We start from the raw sequence: 27,531 nt of genomic DNA on the forward strand, positions 1-27,531 counted from the left end.
AATTCAAACACTGATAAAAACAGATCCAGGGACAAAGATGCAAGAAATTTAAATTTATTTAATCATAAAAAAAAAGAAACCCTAAAGACCAAGTATATTAAAGTACTTGAATGTATACACTACAGAGAATAACCATTGCCTATTTGACAATGGATATACTACAAAGAATTCATGTCTAGTTTGATTTAGAAGCCATAAAATACAAAGGGTCATCAATTTTGCTTAGGAGTTTGTTTCTAAATCTTTCCCATCAAATTTTTAAAGTAAAAGATGGTAAAGATAGTTTAGATTCAATTTTATTTGTTAAGGAAGCATATAAGGAGGAACTTGTAACATATAATTCCCTATAGAGCCATGAGTGAAAAGCTCACAACAGTAATTCTAACAGATATTAGATACAAATAGATATTAGTAGAAAATTACAACCAAATATTCGTAATCTGAGGGCCAGAGATAATCTAGGAAATAATTCAACACAGGTTGGTTTATTTCCACAGCATCATCTGGTCTCTCGCAATACACAAGTAACTAGTAACGACTCAACATAAGAACAAGACAAAATTCTGTTAACAATAATCATAATGAACAAAAATGCCAACTTTAAAGAGCAAAGGGTTGCAACATTTGAAGAATCATCCTGTAATTAGCTTATCTGTCCACAAAAAAAGATGGGGAGTGAGGCAAGAAAGAACAGAAAAGTAAAGGGAAATCATTGCATGGGTGACACGAAACCCGAGGGAGCCCCTCTCCTTCTTTCATAACTGTATCTAAAATAATTAGTGTGAACAGCAGCTGCCCTCCAAATCTCTACCTATTTAATTTCAAGTTTAGTTGTAATTCCCATTTGAAAGACACCTGATTTTAAGATTTAGCAGATGTCACAAATATGAATAATATCTGAAAAGAACTCAAATACTAATGGAAATAAAACACAGAAGATGAAAAAACGATTTCAAGAGTTAAGCAAAAAAAAAATCACAAACCAAATACAAAAATAAGCACTAAAAAACCAAATCAAACAAAAAACCAGACATTACAATACTAAGTTGTAATTAATTAGAGCTGTACAATCCCTGATTTGTATTATTCTTCCTTCTCATTTCTTTCCTGGAAATTCATGTGATGATACAGAAAATACAATGGTATAATACTTTCAGTTTTTAGTTTTAAATATTTTAATAGCTATTTCAATAAAAATTCATTTTCTAAAAAGTTAGGGTTTTTCCCCAAAACATTTTAATCATTCAATTTTGAGTCAACAAACATTTATAGAGTACCTATATAGGCCAAGTATGAACTAAAGGATATAACAAAGAAAAAGAAAAGACAGAACTTACCATCATGGAGACTGCAGTTTAGCAGGGAAGAAAGACATGAACAAGGACTTACAACACTGTTAAGTTCCATCAAATAGAAGGTACAGAGAAATCTTGAAATATACAGCAAAGGATCCTAAATATATAGGGCAGGAAGATATCAGGGAGTCAGAGTACCCTTCCCTAAAAACTGACATTTAAGTACCTGGAAAATGAACAGCCAGGGAAGGCGGGGAGGAGATCATCTATCTAGGTGGAGGGAAGGGCGTGTGCAATGGTCGGAGGCTGGAAGGAGCGCAACATTTAAGCAACAGAGGAAGCCAGGTGTGACCAGCCCTTGCAGCACAAAGGAGGGAGCATCAGAGGAAACTGAGGAGGAACAGGCCGACTGCAGAGTGCTTTCTAAGCTATGCCAGGCATTTTGGGCCATTTTCCAAAGACAGTAAGTTGAAGCTTTCTAGGGAGAAAAAAGTGGGAATAATATGGTAAAAGATTTGCTATGGGATAACTGCAGTTTTATCTCTTGAAAACAATGAGAACAGATCAGAAGGTATGTAACTAAAAGCAAAAGGTGATTTTACAAAAGAAATCAGAGGGTTCAAAACAAAATTCATTTTAGAAAAACTTAATCAGTGGGCCAAGAAGATTATGAAGGCCTTCTCAAGGAACTGAATATTTTCTCTCAAATTTAAGTATTTATCTGGCAAGATACAAACTCGAGAGAACACATCATGTTTTACTGTTTCTAGAATTCATATACTGGGGCATGATTCAAAAAGTTCCTATACCCAAATCAATAAAATGGACATGGGTAGTATAAGACTAATGAATATAGAATTTCACAGAAAAGGTAAAAAGGTGCTATATAAATATAATCAAAGCTAAATGCATAAGATCAGAAACAAAATATCCAAAGATATAACTGAGTTACTCACCACCTCTCTTAAGTTTCAGTTTACTCATTAATAAAGGTAGGGGTAGTTTGCAGTTATTATGAAAAGCAAATAAAAACATTTTATAAACTTGACGGCATTATGTACCAACATCTATACTGACTGTCCTTAAACAGTCAAATCTTCATATTATAAAAGCGGATCTTACTGTTTTTCCTTTACTTTTTTTTAAGAGACTTTTATGTGAGATCATTTTCCCCCTGCATCTCCCTTAAGATGCTGAACAAATTGCTGCTGTTTATGTAAATATCTACTCAGCTTAATCATGGACTTCCCAGTTTTTAAGATGTCTAGTTAGATGTTCAATCCTGAACTTCAAAGTTTCCCTGAAGAAATTTGAGATAAAAAGTCAGAGACTTCATGAAGAAAATATGATAATTTGCTTCACTTAGAGAGCTATGAAATTTAACATCAAACCCAATAATCAATCTGGAAAAAGATATGATGCAAACTAAAAAAGGAAATGGCTAGTGCTTCCTAATCAGTACTGAAATTCTATGTCAGACACATCATATGGTGGGCGGGGGGCCCCTCTCATCACATCCATAACCTCAGAACAAATTTTACTGTACGACTTACAAAAGAAAATAAAACACAGCCACAAGAGCAACCATTTAAACTCACCCAAGGAAACTGTCATCCTTCAAAGTGCCTCCCCTTTTTTGGTCAATCATAATTTGAAAAGAAATTTAAACAAAAGAAAAATATGAATGTCTTTTATATATTTGGTGCTTTGGCATACTGAACATTAGTTTTATTTCCCTTAAAAAACAAAAATGCAATATATTTTAGTAGTCTCTCATAACTACCTGTTTTTAGGAAGGAAAGAAGGAAGAGGTGAGCAGGGGAGGGGTGAAGGAGAAGAGATAAAAAAACAAAAATCTGTGACAAGTGAAAATATGAATATTATTCTGAACTTTTCCTATTTTACCCCAGTTCATCAACTGCAGCAATTATATATTATCTCTTCATTTAATATTTACTAATGCTAAGGAGCTGGATCTATAAGGAATAATACAATATAACCTCTATCCTCGAGCCCTAAAAGCAGCAAATATCATCCAGGAGACAGAGTAAAAAACAAAACCAAGGACCACCCCCCAAATATGTAAAATGGTTGAAGAACAACACAAATTATAAAACCATATAACTATTTCCTAGCTAGAAGATTAAAATGGCAAAAGAAAATAAATTCTGGAAGGAAAAATGGTTACTGAGAAAATAACAGATCAAAATAAATGTCTGCAAATAAGTGATGAATACACACCTAACTAAGGATTAAAATATGGATTGTAAAGAAGGCAGGAAAAGGTACAAGAGGGAGTATTAGGGAAAGAATGAACAGAATCTTAAAATTTACTGAATTATATGCCAAATGTTAAATTAGACATTATATGCTAAAGCTCGAAGATTTATAATAATATAAAAGCTTTTTCTAAGAACTATGAAAGAAATATAGTCATAAAAGAAAATTTAACCCTACAATTGCAGACCCTAGCCCAGCGCCAGATATGCTAAGAGCCATTTCAGAATAAGTCAAATACAGTATTGAAAATATGGCAAAATATAACAGTGAAAATGAGGATGGAAAAGAATCTCCTCTCTAAAAATGTACTCTAGATGTATTTGCCAAGTAATTAACTGAATGTTAATTACAAGGTTAGAATATACCATCTGTCACCTACTTTGTGCCTCACTTTGGTAACTCATTTAAGCCTCCAAATAACTAGATACGGTAGATATTATCTCCATTTTACAGATGAGGAAATTGAGAGGTTGAAAAAATAAACAACTTGCCTAAGGCCACACATCTTGAGCAGTCAAGATTCATAACTAACTTTAAGTTAATATTTGCTGCCTTTGTTCAAACTATTTCCTCAGAGAAAACTAGAAATGTAGACAAGATTTAAGACTCCTTTCAACGTACAGTAGTCCCTCCCTAATTCACAGTTTCTCTTTCCGCAGCTGTAGTTACCTGTGGTCAATCACAGTCCGAAAATATTAAATGGAAAATTCCTGCAATGAACAACTCCTCTAAGTTTTAAACTGCACACCATTCTGAGTAGTGTGATTGATGATCCATGCTACCCAGGATCCTTTAGTCCAGCATGTTGTGTTAATCACTCAGCTGTGTCTGACTCTTTGCAACGCCATGGACTGAATCCAGCTGGGCTCCTCTGTTCATGGGATTCTCCAGGCAAGAATACTGGATTGGGTTGCCAGTGCTTTCTCCATAGTCCAGCATATCCGGTTCATTCATTTAGCAGTCATTTGAGTTATCAGACCATGTCGGTCATCAGATTGACTGTCCCTGGTATCGCAGTGCTTGTGTTCAAGTAACCTTTATTTACTTAATAATGGCTTAAAGTGTAAGAGTAGTGATGTGGGCAATTCAAATAAGCCAAAGAGAAGCTGTAAAGTGCATCCTTTCAGTGAAAAGGTGAAAGTTTTCAGCTGAGTAAACAAAGGAAAAAAAAAAAAATCCCTGGGAATTCCCTGGTGGCCCAATGATTAGGACTTGGTGCTCTCACTACCAGGGCTTAAAGTTCAATCCCTGGTCAGGAAACTAAGATTCTACAAACCACAAGGTGAGGCCAAAAAAAACAATAGAAGAATGAATATTTTATCTGTGAAACTGTGACAAAGGAAAAAGAACGTGCGCTAGTTTTGCTGTCGCACTTCAAATCACAAAAACTACAGCCACACTTTGTGATAAGCGCGTAGTTGAGGTTAAAAAAATAAGGCGCTAAATTTGTACAACAGGGTATTTTGAGAGAGGAAAAGCAAGAGATCACATTCACAAAACTTTCATTACAGTATAACTGACCACTGAACAACATGGATTCACTTATATCAGGATTTTTTCAATAAATACTACAGTACTACATAACTGCAGGGGACAGAGAAATCAGTGTCCCTAATCCCTGGACTGTTCAATGGTCAACTGTATATAGTTGTAACAGTTCTATTTATTAGTTATTGTTAATCTCTTACTGTGCCTCATTTATAAATTAAACTTTATCAGATACTTCTTTAAAAGCAGTATATGTAGGGTTTGATACAATCTGCTGTTTCAAATATCCACCGGAGAGCTTAGAACACAGCCACAATCAAAATAAAGAGGAACTACTGTACAGGCTTTTTAACCTTAACTGGATATTTGTGGAGTAAAGCTGCTTTTCAAGGCAAAGCTGTTTCCTTACACACAAACATTTTGAAGAATCAGGTTCTCCAAAACTCCTATTTCCACTCACTTTGAGAACTTTGCTGTAGAAACAACAAGTAAAATAACAAAGAGATGGTAGCATCTGGCAAACAAAAAGAGATGAAAACTTGGGAAACCTAGAGATTAAAAAGTTTAGTTTGGTGACATGTTAAATCTAAGAAAAAGGCAAATAAGGCAATTAATTGCTTTAATTTAATATAATCTTTCTAGATTAATACAATCTTTTTCACAAGATAAATTTAACTTTAAAAACAGCCTTAATGTATTTAAGTATCTCCTCTCCTATTTTCTTCCCCAACCATGTCACTTACTATTGAAGCAGGGTTGTTTATCATAGGTAAATAAATACAGAATAAACTGTATTCAAAAAGAGGCATAATATGGGTATGGAGGTGAGAAAGGACAAATATCAGAGACTTGTTAGTGCCTCTGAAAGTAAACGTTGCCATGCCAAGTACACATTCACAACTCTTCCACAGAAGATTGTCAGAAGTTAGTGGTAACAGATTAATGGTATCTTTTGATTTTTCTGCATCTTGAAAACATTTATTACAGGAGGTTGTAAAGGGCTCGAAAGGAGCCAACTACACTGGTTCTTCTGCCCTGAGACTGAAATTCAAGCAGTTTCCACAATTTGTATCAAATAATAGGAGGTACAAAGTAGTCAAGATTTATAAGCAGATAATAAAATAATAGGGTAAGAAAGCACTGAGATTAACTCCAGAGTTGGTTTCGAAATTATACAGGTGTGAGTTTTAATATTCCAGGTACAATGAACCAATAACTGAGTTCACTAATAAACTTTATTTCCTAAAAATCAGTTTTGGAGTTTTTGTTTATCTCACAGCTATCCTTGGAGACCGAGTCTCTCTCTTCTTCCAACCATCTACTCTATTTTTCACCCCCAACCCATTTCTGAACTTTTCTTGTTCTATTGGAGGTCATCAATTACCCACTGCCTGTTTATTAAACATTTACTAATGCTGAGTTGGGTCTATACAGAGCACAAACACGTAATTTCCAACTTTCAGAACCTAACAGTACAGCAGAAAAAACAAAGGTCAATAAATAGCCATGATTATGTGACAAAAGCTCTAGCAGAGTAAGTGTACATACTTAATCCTGCTTGGTTGCATTTAGGTTTAAAAGCATGAATAGATAAATGTTCATAGAATGAGGGATACTGCAGAGAGAAAGGGATGAAGAGACTTTGGCTGATTTTAAGAACGGCCAAATAGTTGTACAAAGCTGCAGCACAAGGTACAAGTGAGGAAAAGGTGGGAGAAGGTCCGTTTTGTGAGCCACATTACAGGGCTGAGACCATTCAAAGTCACTGGGGAAAAGGAGGCATGACGTGATCACATCTGCATTTTAGAAAGTTCAGAGCCTTGGTTCTCAAATGGAGGCAATTTTACCCCAGGGGCATCTGGGAATGTCTGGAGACATTTCCGTTGTTACCACTGGAGTTGCTACAGCCAAGGATGCTGATAAACACCGTACAATGCATAGGACAGTCAGTTAGGAAAAGGAATTATGTGGCTCAAAATGAGAACAGTGCTGAAGTTAAGAAACCCTGGTTTAGAGCTAAATTCTAGGGTAGAGGAATAAGGCTGGAGGCAGGAGATCGGCTAATCTGTAATTCTAGGAGAGCAGAGACCATGCTCCTCATTATCCTGCACTCCAGCTCTAAGCCGGCGTGGGACACGACGCAGGGACGCGGTCTTTACTCAGGCTTCCCTGGCGGCTCAGGTGGTGAAGAATCTACCTGAAATGCAGCAGACCTGGGTTCAATTTCTGGGTCGGGAGGATCCCCCGGAGAAGGGACTGATCACCCACTCCAGCATTCCGACCCAGAGAACTCCATGGACAGAGGAGCCTGGCGGGTCACAGTCCAAGGGGTTTCAAAGAGTCTGACACTACTGCGTGACTAACACTAATATTTACCTGGGAAGTGAATGAATGATGCAGAGCTCCAGGCAAAGAGCACAAGGCCCACACGTGGCTGTGGCAATGGAAAACAGATGCAAAGGATTGGAACAGAATATACAGGCCTTATTGAAAAAAAAAAAAATCTAAGAAAGGAAAATCCAATTTACCATCACCCCAATCTTAAATAATTTTCTGAGTTATAGTAAAAAGTTTAATTTAAAAAACTGTGCAAGCCTTAAGTGCATTATTGTATTCTGTACTGGATCTTGAAACAAGAAAAGGTAATTAAGTTGGAAAATGTGGTGAGATATGAATATGGTCTGGTGTTTAGTTAATAATAACACACACAACATTGGCAGAGTAGTTTTAAGGAATTCTAGATAATATAGGACTGTAACATGAGGGAAAACCGTGCAACAGGTTATAATAGCTCTTTGTGCAACTTTCCAGTAAGCAATTTCTTACTTCAAAAAAAAATTTTTTTAAGCCTATTTCCCAAATGTATCAAACCTTAAATATTTGAATCTACACTAAACATTTCCATTTGTATTTTAAGAAAAGCTATAATGCTAAGGTCTTTTTATTACATGGGTCTTTGGTAATACTACATTGATCAAGGAAAAGAGCAAGGAAATTTTTAGAGGCAGCCAGACAGAAATGGCAGAGGAATCAACAAGATACTAACACTCATATTTAAAAATAAAAATCTTCTGACTCATAATCTGTGATAACCTGAAATGAATATTGTATTACTGTGCAGGAAGATTATTCTGCCAAAAAACCTAATGAATCTTTCTTCCCATTACCACCCCAGTCACACTTTCACAACAATGACAAGACGTTCGAGACTGTCACCAAGGTGAACTGAAGAGACGTGACACTAACTACGACTATCAGTAAGCAGAGTCATTTTGATCAGTCCAGCTTCTCTCTAGAGATGCCAAAGACTATATGCGAATACAGAAACATCAGGTAAAATCTGCGTTCCAGTACAGGCCTTTTTTGTTTTTTTTTTAAACATGAGGAACAACTTCCTGAAAATCGGAATGGAAAAATGGAATAGAAATGAAATAAAATAAAACTCTTTCAGAAAGGTATAACAATTACCTGCTTGGTAATTAATTCTATTACCTGAATATACCAGCTGCATTCCTCTTGATGTAACACAAAGCTCAAGTTATTTTTGCCATATTTAAATCCCCTATAACCACGTCGGCAATGTTTACTCATCTGATGATTGATGACATGGCCCAACATACTTTATCTGACTTTATAAATATCTGGTATCCTTTTCCAAAATATGACTAACTTTCTTGAGTAGCCAAGTGTTAACCAACTGTTAACTATTAGTTTAGAATAAAGCACAGCATAATGGGAGTCACTGCACTTTCATGACTCACTAAACATGTAACCCTGGTCAAGTCACCAAACCTTTTCATGCCTCAATTTCCTTCTCTATAAAGTAAAAGTATTTCCTACCGAAAGATCATTTAAGGTTTTAAAAGATAAAAATAAATGGAAAATGGTTAGACTAGTGCCTGGAACAGAGTAATTACTCACATAACAAATGTTAAGACGAAAGTTACTATCAATCATTTTTGCACTTTCACTGCCTTCCATAGTGTTGCCTGACAATGCGTTGAAAGAACAACATATTCCCCTTATTAAATGGATCTGCATTTTTTCAAAAAAAGGATAAACTTTTCCCTAGAGGGGACGCTTCTAATAAATTTACCTTCCCTTCTTTTAAGGAAACTGTTCTACTTCCTAGTATAATTTTCTAGGTGAAAATATTCTCTTGTGTCTCAAATCCTTTGTTGTTTTATAGTTGTTCATTATACTAAGACAACATAGGAATCATTATTTAACCAGGACAATCATATTTAAAAAAAAAGATCACCCATGATTACCCACCATACAAACATAGGATAGCTTTGGAAAACAGTTTAGAGAAAACTAAAAAAGATGTAAATCATAAAAGAGAGGGGAAGAGAGAAGGCAGAGTGAGAAAGTCTAGCATCTGTTTAACTGGAGTCCCAGGAGAGGAGAGGGAATGGAGCAGACATGATATTTTAAAAGATAATGGCTGACAATTTTCCAATGCCAATAAAAGACATTACAGATTCAAGAAACCTAATAAATTTCAAGCTTGATAAACAGAAAAAAATGACACCGAGGCATATTACAGTCAAACTTCATGAAACCAATGAGAAAAATCTTAAAAGCAACCAAAGCAAAAGAGATCATCTTTCCAGTACCAACAGTTAGATTTATACCCTAATACATCAAAATTGTCTATGAAGTATAAAATGCCCCAGATAAAACACAAAACCTTAAAAGTACTTCTATAAGTAAAACAATAGACAAGGATATTTTACATAAACATTAAACAAGTTATACAAAACCATAATATTAACAAATTATAATACGGTAATACTGACTGTAATTACCCAGAAAAGGAAGAGAAGTATCTATAATCTGGACAGGTGGAAGAAAGAGGGAGAAGACACCTCTGACTAAGCAGAAGGGTAGGGACAGAAGAGACGATTAAAATACGAAGGTCTCTGAAAGTCAGAAGTAAGACTTGGTGGTAGAGGAATGGCAACTCCATTAAAACAGCATAAGCTACCTCTCATACTACCTTGAGCAAGAGAAACAGAGCAGAGGCAGAATTAAATAAGAGTAAGATTACAGGGTTACATACAGTATAACCTGAAAGGGAGAGAGGGAGAAGATACTGGAAGCAAGACTAGTGTGAAGGAGGCTATAGTAATTCAGGTAAGACAAGCACCTTGTAGTAGCAGAGTTAAAAAGGATGAATTTAGAGGCCATTTCAAGAAGACCTATCTGCATCAGTTTTCCTTCTTGAAATTTTAAAGGCAAAAAAATACAAGATTATTCATAAAAATAACCAAACTATTACAACTAATCTGTATTATGATACAGTTGCCTACTTAATCAACCGAATGACATACATCTTTAAAAAAACAATATTCTATAAAAATACCAATGAGTTCATTAGATAAGTACAATATTTACAATCCATAATTACACATTATTATGACTTTTTCACTACAGATCACTAACATAAGAAAAAAATCCGAGGGCTTTTTCCTCTTTGAAGGCTAATACACAAAAAATGAAAATTCTCTGACTTCACAACAAGTAACAAACATTTTTATTTTCAAAAGCTCTTTACTAAGAGGCTATCAACTTGGTAATGAACTCAAACAACTCACCAATGCTGGGTGGGCTACCGTAGTTAACTGGTGACTCTGGTGGCCTTCCACAATGCAATGCAGCCAGAGCAGATCCTTTCCACACAACATGCTTGCAGCCTATTAAACACACACATTTTTTTTATTGGATGTAAAGATAGGACACAAGGACAAAAAGCGAGAAAAAGACCGTCTACATGCTGTTAGAAATTTTTCATACTTTTGTTTGTGCGTAGCAAGGACTGTCTTCCAGCTCCTAACAAAGTTTGTACTCCAGGAACACTTTGTGGAATCTCTTGCTCAAGAAGAGGTCCCAGTCGATGACAGATCTGCAGCAAGTGATCGGGTGCTAAATGTCTGTAATACTTCACCTATTATGTGAAAGACACAGAGAAGATGTTTGCTAAATGAAGTAGGGATACAGGATACAATTATCTATAGTAAATAAAATGTACCTTAAGAAATATAGTAATTTGTTCTTGCTAGTCAACATTTCATTTTACTTGGGGGGAAAAATTCACATTCATCCTGTGAAATCCCTTAATTCACAGTACAAAACAACTACCCAACCATGATTTAATCCACTGAGGAGGAAAAGTGCTAAAAGAATTGATGGAACCTAAATACAGCAAGCTATAAACTAACAGATGCTAGTCAATGCAAATACTGAATGATGAAAAAACATATAACCTAAATGGTATGTTCCAGTCTAATATTTTAATTTTCAAAATAAACAAAAAATCATCTAACTATAAACACTTTTTATCACCAATGATTTTTTTAAAAATCTCGAGAATAGTTCAGGATTAAAGAAACTAGACAGTTTATGTTCTCATTACAAAATCTAAAGACATCCATATAATTTCTATGCTGAAATTTATAATTTACCAAAAACTTCACAGAGATAAAGGCCAAATTCCAACCGTTCAATGAAACAAGTCTGACTATAAAATAAATCTACCAACTACAAAGTTTGGGCTGTTTTTGGAACAAATTCAAAATATTGCTTAATTTAGATTAGCATTCAAAACCAAGATGTAAAATGTTTTATTTTTATTATCCATCCTGAAAAGTCTTTTATTAAACAAACAATATTTGCATAATAATGTAAAGATAATTAAATTAGGGGGAAAGGTACACTATGTTTTCACTTTACATTATCAAGTTACAAAAAAATTCTCACTGCAGTACCTAAATATTCTAGTTTAGCTGTTTTCAAAGTGTGTTCTGGGAACTCCTAGGGATTTCTCAAGTAAAAATTGTGAATCTTCATGCTTCCACTGCAGGGGACACAGGTTCAATCCCTGGAGGGCGAACTAAGATCCTGCATGCTGCACAGCACAGCCAAAAAAATTTTTTTTAAATGAATAATATGAAGACACTATCTGCTTTTTCACTCTCATTTTCTCATGAGTTTATTGTAAGTCTTCCAGCAATGTTTCAACAGACTGCCTGTCAAAGGGGATATAAGAAATCTGCCCTCTATTAAGCAAGAGATTAAACATCCCCAAAACGATAAAACAATACCACTCATCTCATAAATTTGTCTTGGGAAATAATGTTATAAAAATTTTTTTACTTATATTAACATGAAACAACTTTATTATATTTAAATGAATAAAAATATTTTAAAACTTGTTTTAATTTTTAAGTGGTAAATATGAATAGATAATACACACAAAGGAACTGCCATAATTTTCCTTAATGTAAAGAGGAGGTGCTGAAGTAAACTTTGAGAACTGCCACTCAAGTTCATTTAGACTAAAAAAAAAATAGTAACTGGAAGCTTGCACACTTTGACTCTTTACCCATTTCGTACCCAAGTAGAAAGAGTCAAAAGGTATAAGATTTCCAGTTATAAAATATGCAAGCCATAAGGGTATGATGAAGAGCATGGTGACTATAGTTAATAATACTGTATCGTACAACTGAAAACTTTAACAGATCTTAAACTTTCTCATGACAAGAAAAAAAGCTTTAAGTATGTATAGTGACAGATGTTAACTAGACTTATTTTGATCTTTCACAATATGTACAAATTTTGAATCATTATGTTGTGCACCTGAAACTAAAATAATGCTATATGTCAACTTCACCTCAGTTAAAAAAAAAAAAAGGAATAAAAAGTAAAGTCTGAGAAAATGTCAAAGAGCCTAAAAAGACAGGACCACATTTTTAAAAAGGTCCACTTATTAATGGCAATTTTAGTATGAATTCTTATAAAACAGATTTTGAGGAAGTGAGGGATTAAGTGATCTCAATCTATCTTGCAGTATCTGTTATACTCTAACTGCAAAAGAACATAAATGTTATTTTTTTTAATTAGCTGATATTCATTCTCTAGGTTGAAGCCAATTAAGGGGAACCTATCTTACTTTTTATCTTAATATACTGTCATAGAGACAATATGGAGCCATATTGTCTCACTTTGATTAGACAATTTAATACAGTCTGGCTAATCATTACTGGTAGAATGAATACTTCTGGAAAAGAAGTTCTAAATCAAATAATACATACTACCTCTCAGCTTTCAAGATTCACAAAAGCACAATGATGTTAAAGCCTCTGAAAAATCCTGATAAATCTATTTAATCTTGTTTAATGCACAATTACACAAACCCTAGTTACAGAATCCTTTTTTCCCCTAATATCACCTTGACTCAAAACATACTTTTTCAAGCACTAGTATGATTTAAACAGAAAAAGCATTCAGAAGAGTACACCAAAATACAAATATTTTAAATGGTATTTATACTCTAATCCTTCCTAAAATAATTTACTTAAAAACTGAAAGTAAAAGTCTCTATTTATAGGGTTCCTTCTAGTTTAAAACTTGTGCATAATTATCCTAATGTGACTTTTTTAAATTGATCAAAATTCTTTTTACAATTTTTAGTTTGACAAGGAAGTTCATTACTTGTTAACTTTAGTTTTGTGATGATCCTGTTTTAGGGTCTTCTTACAAAACGCATTTCAAGTAGTAAACTTGAAAATCTTGATTGAAGAACTGTATCTTTTTAATAAAATATTATGAATCCACTTTTACCAATGACATTGCTCCTTGATTATTTCAATTTTTCAACTGATGAAATAATTTCAATTTTTCAAAGCCAAGTTTCATTTTTAAGTTAGGAGAGATCCTTTGAATTCTTCAACTCCTCCATGCGTTCTGGCTTCGAGATCCTATGCAAGCTGACCCCTATGATAGAAACCTTTACCCGTCAACGCTACACCTGAATTCTCCATGTCAGTCTGTGCTTCACTGCCTTCCATGACCTGCCTCTGCCCCTTCTTTTGCGGACATTCTGTGCGTTTCCACAGCACACTAATTAAACTCCTTCCCAAACAGTCCTTTACCCTACTCCTCAGAACTCTGTAGTACTTATCACACCATATTAATTGTTCTTAAAATGTAGGAATCTAATGACAGCTATGATCCTCTTCCCCCAAAAAACACATATATAGTCTCTACCACTAGCTTGCCCTGTTCAGAGGTTCATAAGACTCTACACTATACTAAAACTGCCAATTTACTTGGTCCATGTCCTTCCTAAGAACAGACAGGATTATACCTTGTTCACTTGTCTGCCCAGAACCTAAAACAGTACTTACAGGTAAGTGTTTAACTATCAAGATAAACAAATACATGAAAATACACAGGGGGAAAAAACTGACTTTGCTGGCCATAAAATGGAGAAGTTCCTTAAGGTCTGATATCCCACAGCTCAGTTTCAGACACTCTCATACCCTTTCTCTATACTCTATGGACAGTCTTTATGCCAAAACTTCCCAAATTTGCATCTACAGCCTAGCCTTGCTCACTGAACTTTCTTAAGAGTCTTCTTGGAGTCCCAAGGCCTCCTCAACTCAACATATCCGAAACTACACTCATGATGCTCATGCCAACAGCCCCCTTCAAGTTCCCTACCTTGGTGACTGGCAACATTATCACCATCTCTCTAATCTAAAATCAAGAAGTCACATTTTCACACTGCCCATTTCCCTCTCTCACCTCATTCCAAATATCCCACCACATCCAAATGAATGTTTCTTTCCTAGCCTCAAACCCACATACCTGTCTCTATCTCCATAACAATCCAATTTCAAATCATCCATTTTTCCCACATCCACTTGTGCCTTCAGTTGTGCGACTCTTTGGGACCCTATGAACCCTTTTCACCTCATTCAAATCTATTCTCCATATTGCAATTAGAATGCTCTTTCCAAAACACCGGTCTGGTGGTCACCTCTACCTAAAGCACTGCAGAGGCTTGTCGTGCTCTTTGGAGATCCAACTCCTTCCCGTGGTCTGCTCACCCTGAATTGCATGTGGAGTCCATTACTGTCCGTCTGCCTTCTCTGAAACACTCCTAGTCCTACACTCTCCAGCCCCCACTTTCCACATTTAGACACACTGGCTTTCTTTCAGGTTCTTTACCCGCACTGTCTCCTGCCAGGCTTTTCCCATGTGGTGTGCTCTCTGCATTTCTCCACCTCCCCTTGCCCAGACAACTCTATTTGCTTCAGACCTTCCCTTTAATGTAACTTTGCTTTCCTTCACTTTATTCAGTCTAGGTATATCATCTTGATTGAACATTCCTGGTGACTTGTTCTTAACTTATGTACCAGTTCATGACTGTACCTTCGACAATGTCATGGGTTTAATGTTTCTCTTAACTTCCCCACGAAAATGTATGAGCCCGCTATATGGATGTAAACCCTGTTGCCATCCACTGAAATTCAGGGGACAAGAAAGAGCTTTTTCAAATTTCTCATATCTCCACCCCACCACCTCCAATCCCAATTAGAAAAATCAACAATCTTTGGTTAATTGGCCATAATTAATAGTTAAAACATGCATTAAATAAATGCACCCTTTCTGTAAACATGGTGCATTATCTAGAGCAGAGGTGAGCAAACATTTCCTGTGAAGGGTCAGACAGCAAGTATTTTAGGCTTTGAAGGCTACTATCTCATATATATACATATATATATATATACACACACACACACACCTCTTTAAAAATTTAGTAATTCCAGCTTAGGGGCCTTGCAAAAACAGGTCTTCTGCACAACTGACCTGCAACAGCCCAAATTTACCCATTCCTAATTTAAAGAACAATCCCTGGCATCCCGCACAGAAGGACAACAGAATTCTGTGACACAAAGGCAAGTCTGCTCTTGCCTTCCCCATCTTGGCCCAAATCATAAACTCGGGTCACTCGTTTCTCAGATTGCACATTTGTTTTCTAGGATTATCAATTACAACAAAACCTTCTGAAATTGTGACTTGTAGAAAGAAAGGTACAAGGAAGAAACCGAGCTCTTTGAGTGTGTTTATTTTCCTGTATTTTTGGCTAAGCCGATCTGCTTCTGCTTGATATGCTGCTTTATATATGACCACCCTTTTCAGCCAAGAAAATTTTGCCATTATCAGTGAGAAGTATTATAAATGGTGTTATTGGTGGGAAGAGAATGTAAAGAACCTGGAAGCCACCAGCCATACCGTCATTAAAAATTTCTTTTCTCAATTTGTAAAGAAAAGGTCAGTAGTTTGAATTAAGAACTCTGAAATCCAGAGCCTCAATTTAAATTTGCTGAGTGGGAGGAAAACATCTACCAGGGGTCCTAATTCCTAGGACTGGGATTGCAACAGCCACCACCTGGGCGTTGGTCACCATATCTGACGCTAGAGTTGGCTGTTAAAACCCTCCACATTACACACTTTCATGTTGAGGAAAATCCTTCTAAACCCAAACAGAGGAAAAAAACTTGAATCTTTTTAATGACCTTTTAAAAATGAGATTAGGTCAATATATTCATTCCAACTACTTCATATACCTGTGAGACCTAGAAATGTTAGCCCTTCCTCAGGACATAATTAAGAAGTCCTAATGAAAGTAAGATCCACCTAATCTTTGGCACCAATATGATCTGATTTGACCAGGCTCTTTACTTTATCCCAATGTATTGAACACCTGACTGGTTCGAAAACAGTTTTTCAGATTTTCTCACATATTTTTTTCTCACAATTTTTTCAGACTTGAAAGGCTAGTTGCTTATGCTTTCTACTATAGTTCTGAGTTATAAAAAGGTCAGCTCAACATAATACAGTTCTTATTTTTAGTCCTATTCTAGCACATAAACAAAAACAGAAATTAAAAAAAATTTTTATTCACTGTTTACTGAGGTCTATTACTAAAACCCAGTCCCTAAAAATCTCAAAACTTCTAAACTTTTAATTTATAAATGTTATATCATTATTACAAAGCACAGGTTAAATTATATTTATACTCTTTAAAACAAGTTTATGTTTTGTGAGCTTTTAGCTTTTCTACACAGGAAAATAATTCTTGTTTAGCTGCTAAATTGTGTTGGAATCTTTTATGACCTCATGGACTGTAGGCCACCAGGCTCCTCTGTCCATGGGATTTCACAGGCAAGAACACTGGAATGGATTGCCATTTCCTTCTTCAGGGGACATTCCCCACCAGGACCCAAACCCGCATCTCCTGCATTCGCAGGCAGGTTCTTTACCACTAAGCCACCAGGGAAGCCCAAGAACAGAAATATAGAATAGTTATATTCTCAGCATTTATCTTCACAAGCAAATAAGGTTAAGTATTGTCCTCATTTCACAGAATGAGTAGGAGAAACAGTAGAAAGTGGGAGAAACAGTATTCAAACCCAGGTCTCCCAATTTCAAGTTTAGTGTTATTTCTATTATGTTATAGTTTCCTTTTCAAAACTTGGAGTTTCTCCCTCATTGCCAAAAGGATTTACAAACTTTAGGATTACAAACTTAATAGAACCTATATAACCCCTTTTCAAGTTAAATGCTCTAAGCTGGGTAACTAGTCTCAGAAGGACTCTCATAAGCCTATGATTTACTTGTACTCAGGGTATAGTAAAATTAATACATAATCTTACATGTCAAAATTAATCATGGGGGTCTATTTACTCTGAAATTACTATGAATAAACATGTTTGAAAGACTGTGTCTTACATTCACAGTTTAATCAATCACCTAAGAATTCATTTAGATAATTCAGTTAGTATTAGCAATACATATTTGTCATTTAAATAAAATGCAATACTGATTCTCCAAATTTTATTCATTATTGTACAATCTGACTATATCTGTTTAGAAAAGAAAAAAAACTCTATCCAGATTTAAGGTTTCCACAAACCACAAAGGATGCTCTATAAAAATAATTTAAAACACAACAAAATGACAAAGTTTAACTTTTTAAAATAACATTTTGAAGTTTTATTTTTAAATCAAGTCATTTGCTAAACAAATCTGTGAAATAAGACATTTTCTTTAAAACAGTTACTTAGTGAAGCATAATTTAAAACTCAGATCTATGATTCTGCTAAAAAAAAAAGTTACTATCCACTAACTTAAAGATTGAGAATCCTTAAACCGCGTATTCTTAAGGTACCCATGTAAATAATCTTCAGAGAAAAATCAGTTTCATTTTTAGTAATGTTTCAGTTTTAAACACTACACTCAAAATAACTAGCATCACACATATAATGGCAGCGTAAAGCTGTTTCAGGAAATGCGTGTTTCTCCAAGTTGCCTGGAACTTAGTACTTCCACACCCCAAAACTAAACCAGAACCCAGTGACACAAGTAAAGGTGAGCATTTGGGGGTTTATATTATAAGCTCTGCCAAGACAGGCTATGTGTCTGTTCTTTATCCGGATGGAGACCAACTGGGTCATGCCACCGTGGCCGCGGCCATCTGGAGGCCAGAACACACGGATTCTTTACGTGCTTCCTTTGCAGCAGGCTGCCATCATCCATGTTGCAATGAACAACTTACAACTTACGCCTTACACTACAAATCTTACTCCTCTTAGTATTTAAATTAGTTTTAACTAAGGCAGAAGCTTCATCAGAAACCATGTTGCAATCCCAACTTTCTCAATACCAAAAACTTCTCATCCAACCATCTCTATGCACGTATGTGTGTGTAAGACAAGTAACTAAAGGTAGCTTCACATCTGATGACTGCATTCTCTGTAGTGACCAAAGGTTCTCACAATTTTGTATTTCATCTCTCAATGTCACAAATTTTTTATTTTTAATACCCTGAATTCCCAAATGCCATAATGAAAAAAAATTATTTTCCATAGCCTGTTAGAAAATACTTACAGTCCTCTATATTCAATGTTTAATAACATATTAATTCCAAAATAATTTATTTTCACAAATCACTCACATGTCAACAACATAGCTTCTCACAAACAAAACAGAAACTTTACACATTTAAAACTTACTGAATTTTCAATTTGGTTCCTACTATATAACAGCCTTTATCACTTTTAGATATAATTACAAAAGCAACTTAAATATCCTTTTTCTCTAATACACTCATTTTTAATGTTTGACTTTCCTAAAGTGAATGAAAAGTACATTAAAAATAGGAAATTATTCTAAACGTTTATGCTTAGCTGTCTTAACTAATGGCCACTTTGCTTAGTATTAGGGATATTTTTCTATGAATTCTAAAATTTGCATGTGAAAACTACTAGTCACAATGAAATTCACCTACCTGGTATCACTTATCCAAAATAAACTGAGCACAATACAATTTTATTTGCTATTAATTCTGTAGTGACAAGATAGATAACAATAAAATTTAGGCAAGAAGAATGACTGCAGAAGGTGAGAAAAGTTTCTAGATAAAAGAAAGAGAAACCTGTGGTCTGACAAAGAAACTCTTTAGACTAAAAAACTGACATTCATAGGATTTATTTAACCTAATACTCAAGAATAAATTCAACAAACTCTTTTTAAAACTCGGCTTAAAACAGAATCTTTAAACCAGATTACAAAACAACTCCTCCTGAAAATTTCCAAAATACGAAACTGTTGTGATGATTTTAAATTATGAAAATCTCTGTACAGAAGGAACCAGCTGCAACAGCCAAGCTCCCTTCACATATTTCTAAGTGCCATCTGATCATTACCAAAAGAAAGAGCTTCATATATCCTCCAATCAATTCTGCATATTTCAACCACCCAAACATTTCTTAATGTTAACTGTTCCACAAATATAGTTCACAGTCAGACTTGCTATATAGAAAAATAAAATTTTTCTAGAAATCTATCCACAATGCTTTAAAAATGATTTACTTTTTACTTTTACTATACTTCTTTCTTTATATCTTAGGTTTAATTATTTCATCCTTGAATCTACAAAGTAACTACAAAGTAATGCTAATAGTGTCTTTTAAAGTTTTAAGCAGCCAATCTTACATGGTAAATACTATATTCAGAAAGCTATGCATATTGTTTCTGAAATAATGCTTTTTCTTAAAATTCTGCACATTATAAAGCTATAGTTGGGATGACTTCTACTACTAAAGTTCTGATCATAGCAAACACAAACCCTTACATAATACTTGATTTGTACCAGTCAGTTATCACTCACGTAATAATCTTACAAAGTAGGAGCTGTTATTAGCCCCTTGTACAGACTGGGAAACAGACTCCAACAGTGTTTTTCTGCCTCAGAGCAATCATAAACACCACTATGCAGCTGGGAACAGGATAATCCAACTCCTCCTTTATATTCATGCCACTTTACAATTATTCAAGAGTGCTAAGAATTTAACATGTACTTATTTTAAAATTTTTGTAAATGCCTCCAACTCTTTAAAACAATGGCATAAATATCAATAGAATAACTGCATGTGTAAGAAAAGATGAAGATTTACTTCAGTCCTTCAAGGAAATGTACTATTCCCTTTACATCTAACATTATTTTTTCATTATAATGATTGAGACATTAAAACTATGTTATGAAGACTACCAAGCAAAACTTACAATTTCACTAATACTCTATTAAAAACAGAAAAATAAGTCTACAAGACATTTACTTCATTATACGCCACCACCCTCCAAAACTGAAACTGGTTAAATTTTGACAGTACTATGTAACATTTTAAAAATGATTTTGAATTAGGGATTCCCATTCCAGGTAATATGGATATGAAAAATGAGTAATATGAATCCTTAATTCAAAATCATTTTTAACATGTTATCTATTTTTTTTAACTTAAATCTGGTCTCCTAGGTTTTACACCTATACTTTCAAATTAATCAGCATACTCTAAGTGAGTACTTAAGTAAATCCTATTCAAGACTTCTATTGATCTCTGAATTTAAAACCACCAATGATTTGTGAACTAGTACTTAAACCATGGTGAAATCATACTAATTATAAAAAAAAGTAGTCTACAAAGTGGTCGTGTCTCAAAAACTTCATCTTTTCAAGGGAAAATGATACAATGTCAGACTGGTGCTACAGGAAGTGTCTATACGATTCCCTGATATGAGTGATTTGTCCAGGTCTACTTTTCTGTGTTTTACAAAATAACTCCAAATTCTAAAAAGTTGAGCTCTTCGAAACAATGCATTGCTATTTCTAGTTAAAAATCAGATTTCAATCCATTTATAAGAATGAGAAAACAGGGGCCCAGAGAAATTTTTGACTTGCCAGCGGTTAACCTGCACACTAACTGTTGGCAGGGCTAACATCACAATACACAATCTCCCTATTTGCAATGCTTTCCTTTGAACACAAAGATTTAGATTTCTAATAGAGTGGAATCATTTTTTAAAAGCAAACACCACTACAAAAAAATTGTAATAACTACATCTAACAGATTAGCAAAACAATAACAGTTTGGAAAATACCTTGCACGCAAGAAATGTAATCGGAGTCCCAAACCTGGCAACAACACTTAAAAATTCTGCCTTAAGATCTCGTAAGTATGCAACTTAAATACGTCATCACTACTTAAGGTGACTAGAGAGTGAAATTTAATAAACCAATTTCACTGTCCAAACTGAAAAATAAATGACAAAGATGGCTCTTAGCGCAAAAATTAGTTGTTTTCTTATTCTGTAAAGTTTGCCTCCTGCGTGACTCTATTCGAAAAATAAGAATTCCAATGAAAGTTTTAAAAAATGCCCGTTTGATTTAAAAGCAACCTCATCCTTTAAAAAAAAGAAAATCCGATTGAATATATACTACTGGGCTAAACATAAAATAAAAATGCTTTAACTTCCTATCAAATTCCATCCACTGTTAAAAATGTTTTGTCTTGAGCAGAGGATAATAATCACAATATTCTTTTACAATACGTTTATCAATGACACTGGAAATAAAAGTATTACCCTTGAAACTTTTAAACTGCTCTTAAAACTCCACTTTCTGCTTGATCAAAACTCAACTAATGTGAATTTTATCTGTAACCTGACTTTAGATGCTGAGCTATGTCTTTTAAGCTCCCAAGTACAAATACTATACCTCATCCTAAATAGCTGTAATTTGAGGTTCTCCAGAAATCTCAATTCGACATAAAAATTCTTACATTTAAAATATTACCCAATTTATCAGTTAACACAAGCAATGAATTCCCAAGTAGAGGCAAATGCTACTGAAACCACAACCGATAGTAGTTATTTTGGCTTCAAACACCAGAACAATCTTCAAACCAATGTTAAATAAATTCAATTTGATAGGAAATAAAACTTTCAGTCTTAAGAATAAATTAAGACAATAGAGAATGCTGTACAAGAGACTTTGCAAGTGCTCATCTAGCTCACCACAGAATTTCAAAAAAAAATGTGCTCAAATACCTAGGGTTCTCAGTCAAAAGTCAAACAAAATTAAACCAAATACCACACAGCTAGATACACAGTTTGACGGGTAAGAAAGCACCTCAAACGGTGCCTCGACTGAACAAATGCAAGGAAAAACTGTGCCAGAGAACTCTGAAGTCTAATGGGAATCCTTAACTATCTCATGAGCACGCCAACATGACTGCTCTGGTATAAACATTTGGAAACACTAATCAAAAAACACCACTTCCATCCAAAATAGGTGGATTTTGATAAGATAAAAAAGACAGAACTTATGGTATCCCAAATCTGATGAAGAGATGAGGAATATAAACTCATCAATATTTGAGAGATGAGAAATTTGCTCAAAAAAAGTTGAAAAACATTGGTAACCTTGTTTTTATTGGGAAATCAAATGATATTCCTACAAGGATTAGACAGTCTCACAATCTGGCCAGATACTATTGGCTGCTTCATTTAGAAAATATAAACATAACATTAACCAATAATCTCTACGTTAAAAAAAACACGGCCACCTTCAGTGACTTGGGATTTGTGGGGTTTTATGAAATGCAACAGTGAGTTTGATTAAAATAGGCCAAGATGAGTTTTGTCTTTCCAATTCTTAAAAATGGAGTATTACAATCTTAATAATTCTTTCAGTAATAAGTAAAACATGGAGACCCACGTAAGATTTTGTCAAGTATTTACAAACCTAAAAATTAAATATTGCTGTTACTGAACCTTGAAGTTTGCTTCAAATTCCTTTCATTTTAGCCTAGTATTGAGTAACACTAGAAGAAATCACTACATACTTGAAAACTGTTGTATGGAAATGAATGCGCTATTAAGTCTTTATTAAATTAACTAAACCTCAGTACTTTTAATTCAATACGTGGGAACATTTACCAACAACCTATATTAAATCCTAACATATTTACATACGGAAGTTAGATGTTCGTCTATATGCAAATGAAAGAGCCATCAAAAATCTTGTCATGCCTTCAATCTCGCGGAAGACATTCAAAGCTACTTGCAACTTCCTGATCCTTTCAGAAGCCCTCTTGAGGTAACCTTGTAACTGTCTCAAAACATCAGCTGAAAACATCTCAGAAAAACCAAGGCACTGCAGAGATTTCAAAGGCTTGCTCTTTGCTCTGCCCCCGTGACTGCCTGAACTGCCCATCACACACAGAGACAGACCACCTCCACGAGTTCAAGAGGACAAATTAGCACCGAATACAAAACTCGCCAATACAAATATCCTACTAGGCCCTTCACAATACTTAAAAGTGATAGCTTCACTTTCAACTTTTTTTTAGAAATGACAAAAACACTCACTTCGAAAACCCACAAAATTAAGACAGAGCTATTTTTGAACCTAAAAAACAAAACGTCCCGCTAGAAACTGGAAAAGTTTTACTTGCCTATCTCCACTCCACAGTAAGTATACAGATAAAATTTTTTAAAAAATCAGAACTCTTCAGTGGCCTCCAACACTAGCTTTTAATTGAACGAGGGGCCTAACGCGAGAATTAGCAAAAGGAGAAAAAAAGCCTGGTTCAACGCCTCGCTTTAGGGTTTACAGGCTTTTCACTTCCGTGGAAAAAAAAAAAATCTTGGGCAGATAGATCCAAGAGGTGCCGATGGCCCACGATCATCACACATCCGAACCCTTCCGATCAAAAAAAAAAAAAACAAACCTAAGTCTGAAGGGAAGAGCGTCCCCCTCCAAAAAAACGAGAGATTTAAAAGAGAAAAAGAGGCACACACGTCTTGCTGCGGTTCCGCCGCGGCTGAATAGCCCGCTTGTGAAATGCTAATGCCACTTCGGAGCAGTTAGTCACCAGCTATTGTGTGCGGCAGGAGAAAGCAATGCCGAGCGCGCGTGCAGAGCGAGCGCGCCCGCCTCCCTCGCGCCGCTCCCGCTCCCGCTCCCGCCGCCGCCGCCGCCGCCTCGCGCGCGCCCCCGCGGCCGCACGGACGCGCGCGCCGGCCCCTCCTCCTCCGGCCTTGCACTGCACAACACTCATGACGTATCTTTATTTCTAGCACGTTAACAAAATATCGCAAATAAATCGTCGGCAGCCCCTGCGGCCCCGGGGTGCGGGTCCCCCCCCGCCCCACTAGCCCCCTGCAAGCCCCCCGCGCCGCCCCTCCCCAACCCTCCCCGGGGGCCTCGGGAGCTTTCGGGTTCTGGGGCCAAGTTTTTGTCTCGGTTAAAAAAAAAAAAAAAATTGCGGGAAATTCAATTTTTATTCGACTCGGGGAAAAGTTTCTTTGCTCCGCGACGTGAATGTCTCACCAGATTCTGGTAGGTCCTGGGATGCTCCTTGCCGGTCCAGTCGGTGCGCCGGGGCAGCAGCTGTGGGGTGCGGGGGGGGAAAGGACGCCCCGTGAGCCCGGCCCCCCGCGCCCCGGCCCGCCCGCGCCCCTCCCCCGCCCGCCCCGCGCCCCCGCCGGCGAGCCCCCCCACCCCCGAGCCCCGCGCGCCCCGGGCGCCCCGGCGGCGGCGGCCCAAGGGCGGTCGCGCGGCGCCACGCCGCCGCCGCCCTTACCTCCTTCTCGGCCACCTCGCGGATCAGCACCTGCAACAACAAAGCGGGGAGAGCTGAGCCCCCCGCGCCCCGGGCCGCGGCCCCGCCGCTCCCGCCGCCGCCGCCCTCCCCCACGCCGCGAGCGCCGAGCGCCGGCCCGGCCCGCGCCGCGCGCCGCCGTCTACCTGAGCCGCCTGCTGACAGGGTCCATCTTCCAGGAACCGGGCGATGAGGAAGTAGAGCTCTGCGCGGGAGAGAGAGGGACACGGGGGGGAGACACACACAGGCTGAGCGGCCGGGCGGCGGCGGCGGGGGGCGGGGGGCCGCGGGCGGGATCGCCCCCCGCCGCCGGCGGCCCCGGCGAGCCCCCCGACTTACCCGATCGCAGCTCCGAGAGGCCTTTCCTCTCACGAGACATGTTTATGGGTCACTTCGGGGCCGCCGGCGGGACGCCCCGCCGCCGAGGGGAAGCGGGGACGGGGCCGCCGCCTGCCCTATAGCTGTCAGTGTGTGTTCACGAGCCCGAACCTCGGCTCCACCATTCAAGCGACGGCGGCGGAGGCGGAGGAGGAGGAGGAGGAAACAACAACTCTCAGGCAAGCGGCTCCAGCCGCCCGCCCGCCCGCCTCCTCCGCCGCGGATCCCTCCGCCGCAGAAAGGAGTCCGCAGCCCTTCGCGGCCCCGGGCTCGGCCGGCCCGCAGCCCGCGCCCCCACCACCCCCCGGCACAGAGGGGGGGAAAAAAGGAGTGCCTCCGACCCCCCGCCCCCCCGCCTGCCCGCGGCCCCGGCGCCCCCCGCAACCCGGCGCGGCGAGACCCCAGCCCGCGGCTCCCGGGGCCGAAGGTGCGATTTATTTATTTATTTCCAGTCGAAGATGTCGGAGCCGGAGCCGCCGGTTGGCTGGAAGGCGCTTTCTCTGTGGAGGCCGATCGCGGGAGGGAGGGAGCGAGCGAGCGAGCAAGGGGGGCCGGGCACGGCTCCGCGGAGGAATCTGACGCACACGGAGCCGCAGCACAGGCTCTATTCAGCGGCCGCTGGCTGGGGCTGAGATGGAAGTTAGTTTCTCTGTAGCAGAAATAGGAAACAAATGAAGCAAAACTGCCCAAAGAGGGGAAATGCCCCGAGGACGGGTCTCGCTCTCTCACGCGCGCACAGACACTACACGCAGAGAGCACTCTCACGCTGGGCAAACTCGGGATCGCGCTACCCTGCCCGAGTTGAATGATAGTGTTTGGTTTCTGTCTCTTTGCCATGTGCATGTGTATAAATGCTGCGGATGGGCATCTGTGTAAGTCTTGTCCTGCGTTATTTCTGCAGCCTATGCAAAGTGTTGTGTAATTTATTGGAGTGCTGTATATTGCCATAGAGGTTTCAGGCGCTTTTTGTTAGAAGCGCTTGCGTTTGCGAGCCCGTTATTTGCTGTAGCCACCTCTGCATATCTTTTATTACTGCCATTGCCTTAAGCGTACGTTTTTAAAAAAAAAATTTTTTTTTTTTTGTTATCTGGGCACAGCGAACTCCTGATCTGTACTTCAGAGACTCTTTTTCTTCTTACAAAAAGGCTGGTAATGGCTAATTAGGGATTTGGGATTGAAGAACCTTAAAGCTTTTCTAAGTGTTTACAAGAAGGAGTAATGTAAACCTGAGAGAAAGGCAAGAACGCTAATATTTATCTCTAACTGGTCTGGAGGTAACGTAGTGACAGATCGATAACCTAACCGAAGGATAATGAGAGAGTATAGAACACTTTAGTCGAGGTGATTGGTGATTAAATAATTTAAATTATCTGTGTATCTTGCAGTTGACTTCGTCACGCTAATTAATGGCTTCTAATTTGAGGTGTAAACCATTCCTGTTTACAGTTTCAAGGGGAAGACTTCTTGAAAACTGATGAAAAGAGAAAGAAAATTAATCTTTCGTAAATTAGTATGTAATTACCGGGTTTATATGCTAAATCATACGTCTGTCCTTTGCTGATGAGGATAAGGGCCTTGTTTTTTAAAAAACGAATATGGGTGAAATTAATGGAAACAATGGAAAAAGCCATTTGTTAGGCAACAAGGACACCAAGTGATATTTATCTCCAGATGATTTAAGCACTTTTTTAAAAGACTTGAGAGTTGATTTTTGTTTTTAAGGATTGCATTTTAAAGGGAATTAGCATAGTGGTTCTTTTGTTAACATTTAACAAAAGAGGCTCCCTAAAAAAAATTAGATAATAAACTGCATTTTATGGACCCGGTCTAAAAAGGTTATTTGTGGGGAAATGACCCACCAGCTGCATTGTGGTTTTCTAGATTGCTTCCTCAACCCTTGTACCCTCCAAGCTCCTTACATTCCTAGTGGGAAATACTTGCTGCAACTGCCGTGGGCTGCATTGCAAGACTGCACCGGTGTGATGCCTTGTACTGAAAAAGCCAGAAATCACCATACATGTGAGAGGGGATTCACCTAAACCTCTTTGGAATAATGGGATGTAAAAAATTGCCTTTTATAACAATCTTAACCAAATGTTTTTAAAAAGAGAAGTTACCATGACTTGTGCTATGGCAGCCGAGTTATCAGAGTCACTGTTATTTCTTGAAATGGCTATCCTTCAAGTCCTGGAAATATTTGCATTTTTAAAGACATTAATCCATTTTATGTAATATAGATAAAGTAGCTTGCTTCTAGCTGGTTAGGTTTGAAAAGATAGACATTTAATATG

General features: G+C 37.5%; 1 protein-coding gene across 4 annotated transcripts in view; it reads right to left on the reverse strand.

Moving 5' to 3' along the window:
* PHIP (pleckstrin homology domain interacting protein) overlaps window positions 1-25,869 on the reverse strand; it is a 122,500-nt gene extending 96,631 nt beyond the window's left edge. For all 4 annotated transcript variants that reach the window (XM_069598045.1, XM_069598044.1, XM_069598043.1 and 1 more), the window contains exons 1-6: window positions 25,202-25,869; window positions 25,009-25,067; window positions 24,845-24,874; window positions 24,592-24,651; window positions 10,863-11,013; window positions 10,664-10,762 (exon numbers count right to left, since the gene is read on the reverse strand). In XM_069598045.1, the coding sequence (XP_069454146.1) occupies window positions 10,664-10,762; window positions 10,863-11,013; window positions 24,592-24,651; window positions 24,845-24,874; window positions 25,009-25,067; window positions 25,202-25,241 (439 nt within the window). In that variant the 5' untranslated portion in view covers window positions 25,242-25,869. The remainder of the gene's footprint in view (window positions 1-10,663; window positions 10,763-10,862; window positions 11,014-24,591; window positions 24,652-24,844; window positions 24,875-25,008; window positions 25,068-25,201) is intronic.
* Between the last annotated feature and the right edge of the window lie 1,662 nt (window positions 25,870-27,531).

This window comes from Ovis canadensis, chromosome 8 (genome assembly GCF_042477335.2).
Source record: "Ovis canadensis isolate MfBH-ARS-UI-01 breed Bighorn chromosome 8, ARS-UI_OviCan_v2, whole genome shotgun sequence".
Taxonomy (NCBI): Eukaryota; Metazoa; Chordata; class Mammalia; order Artiodactyla; family Bovidae; genus Ovis; species Ovis canadensis.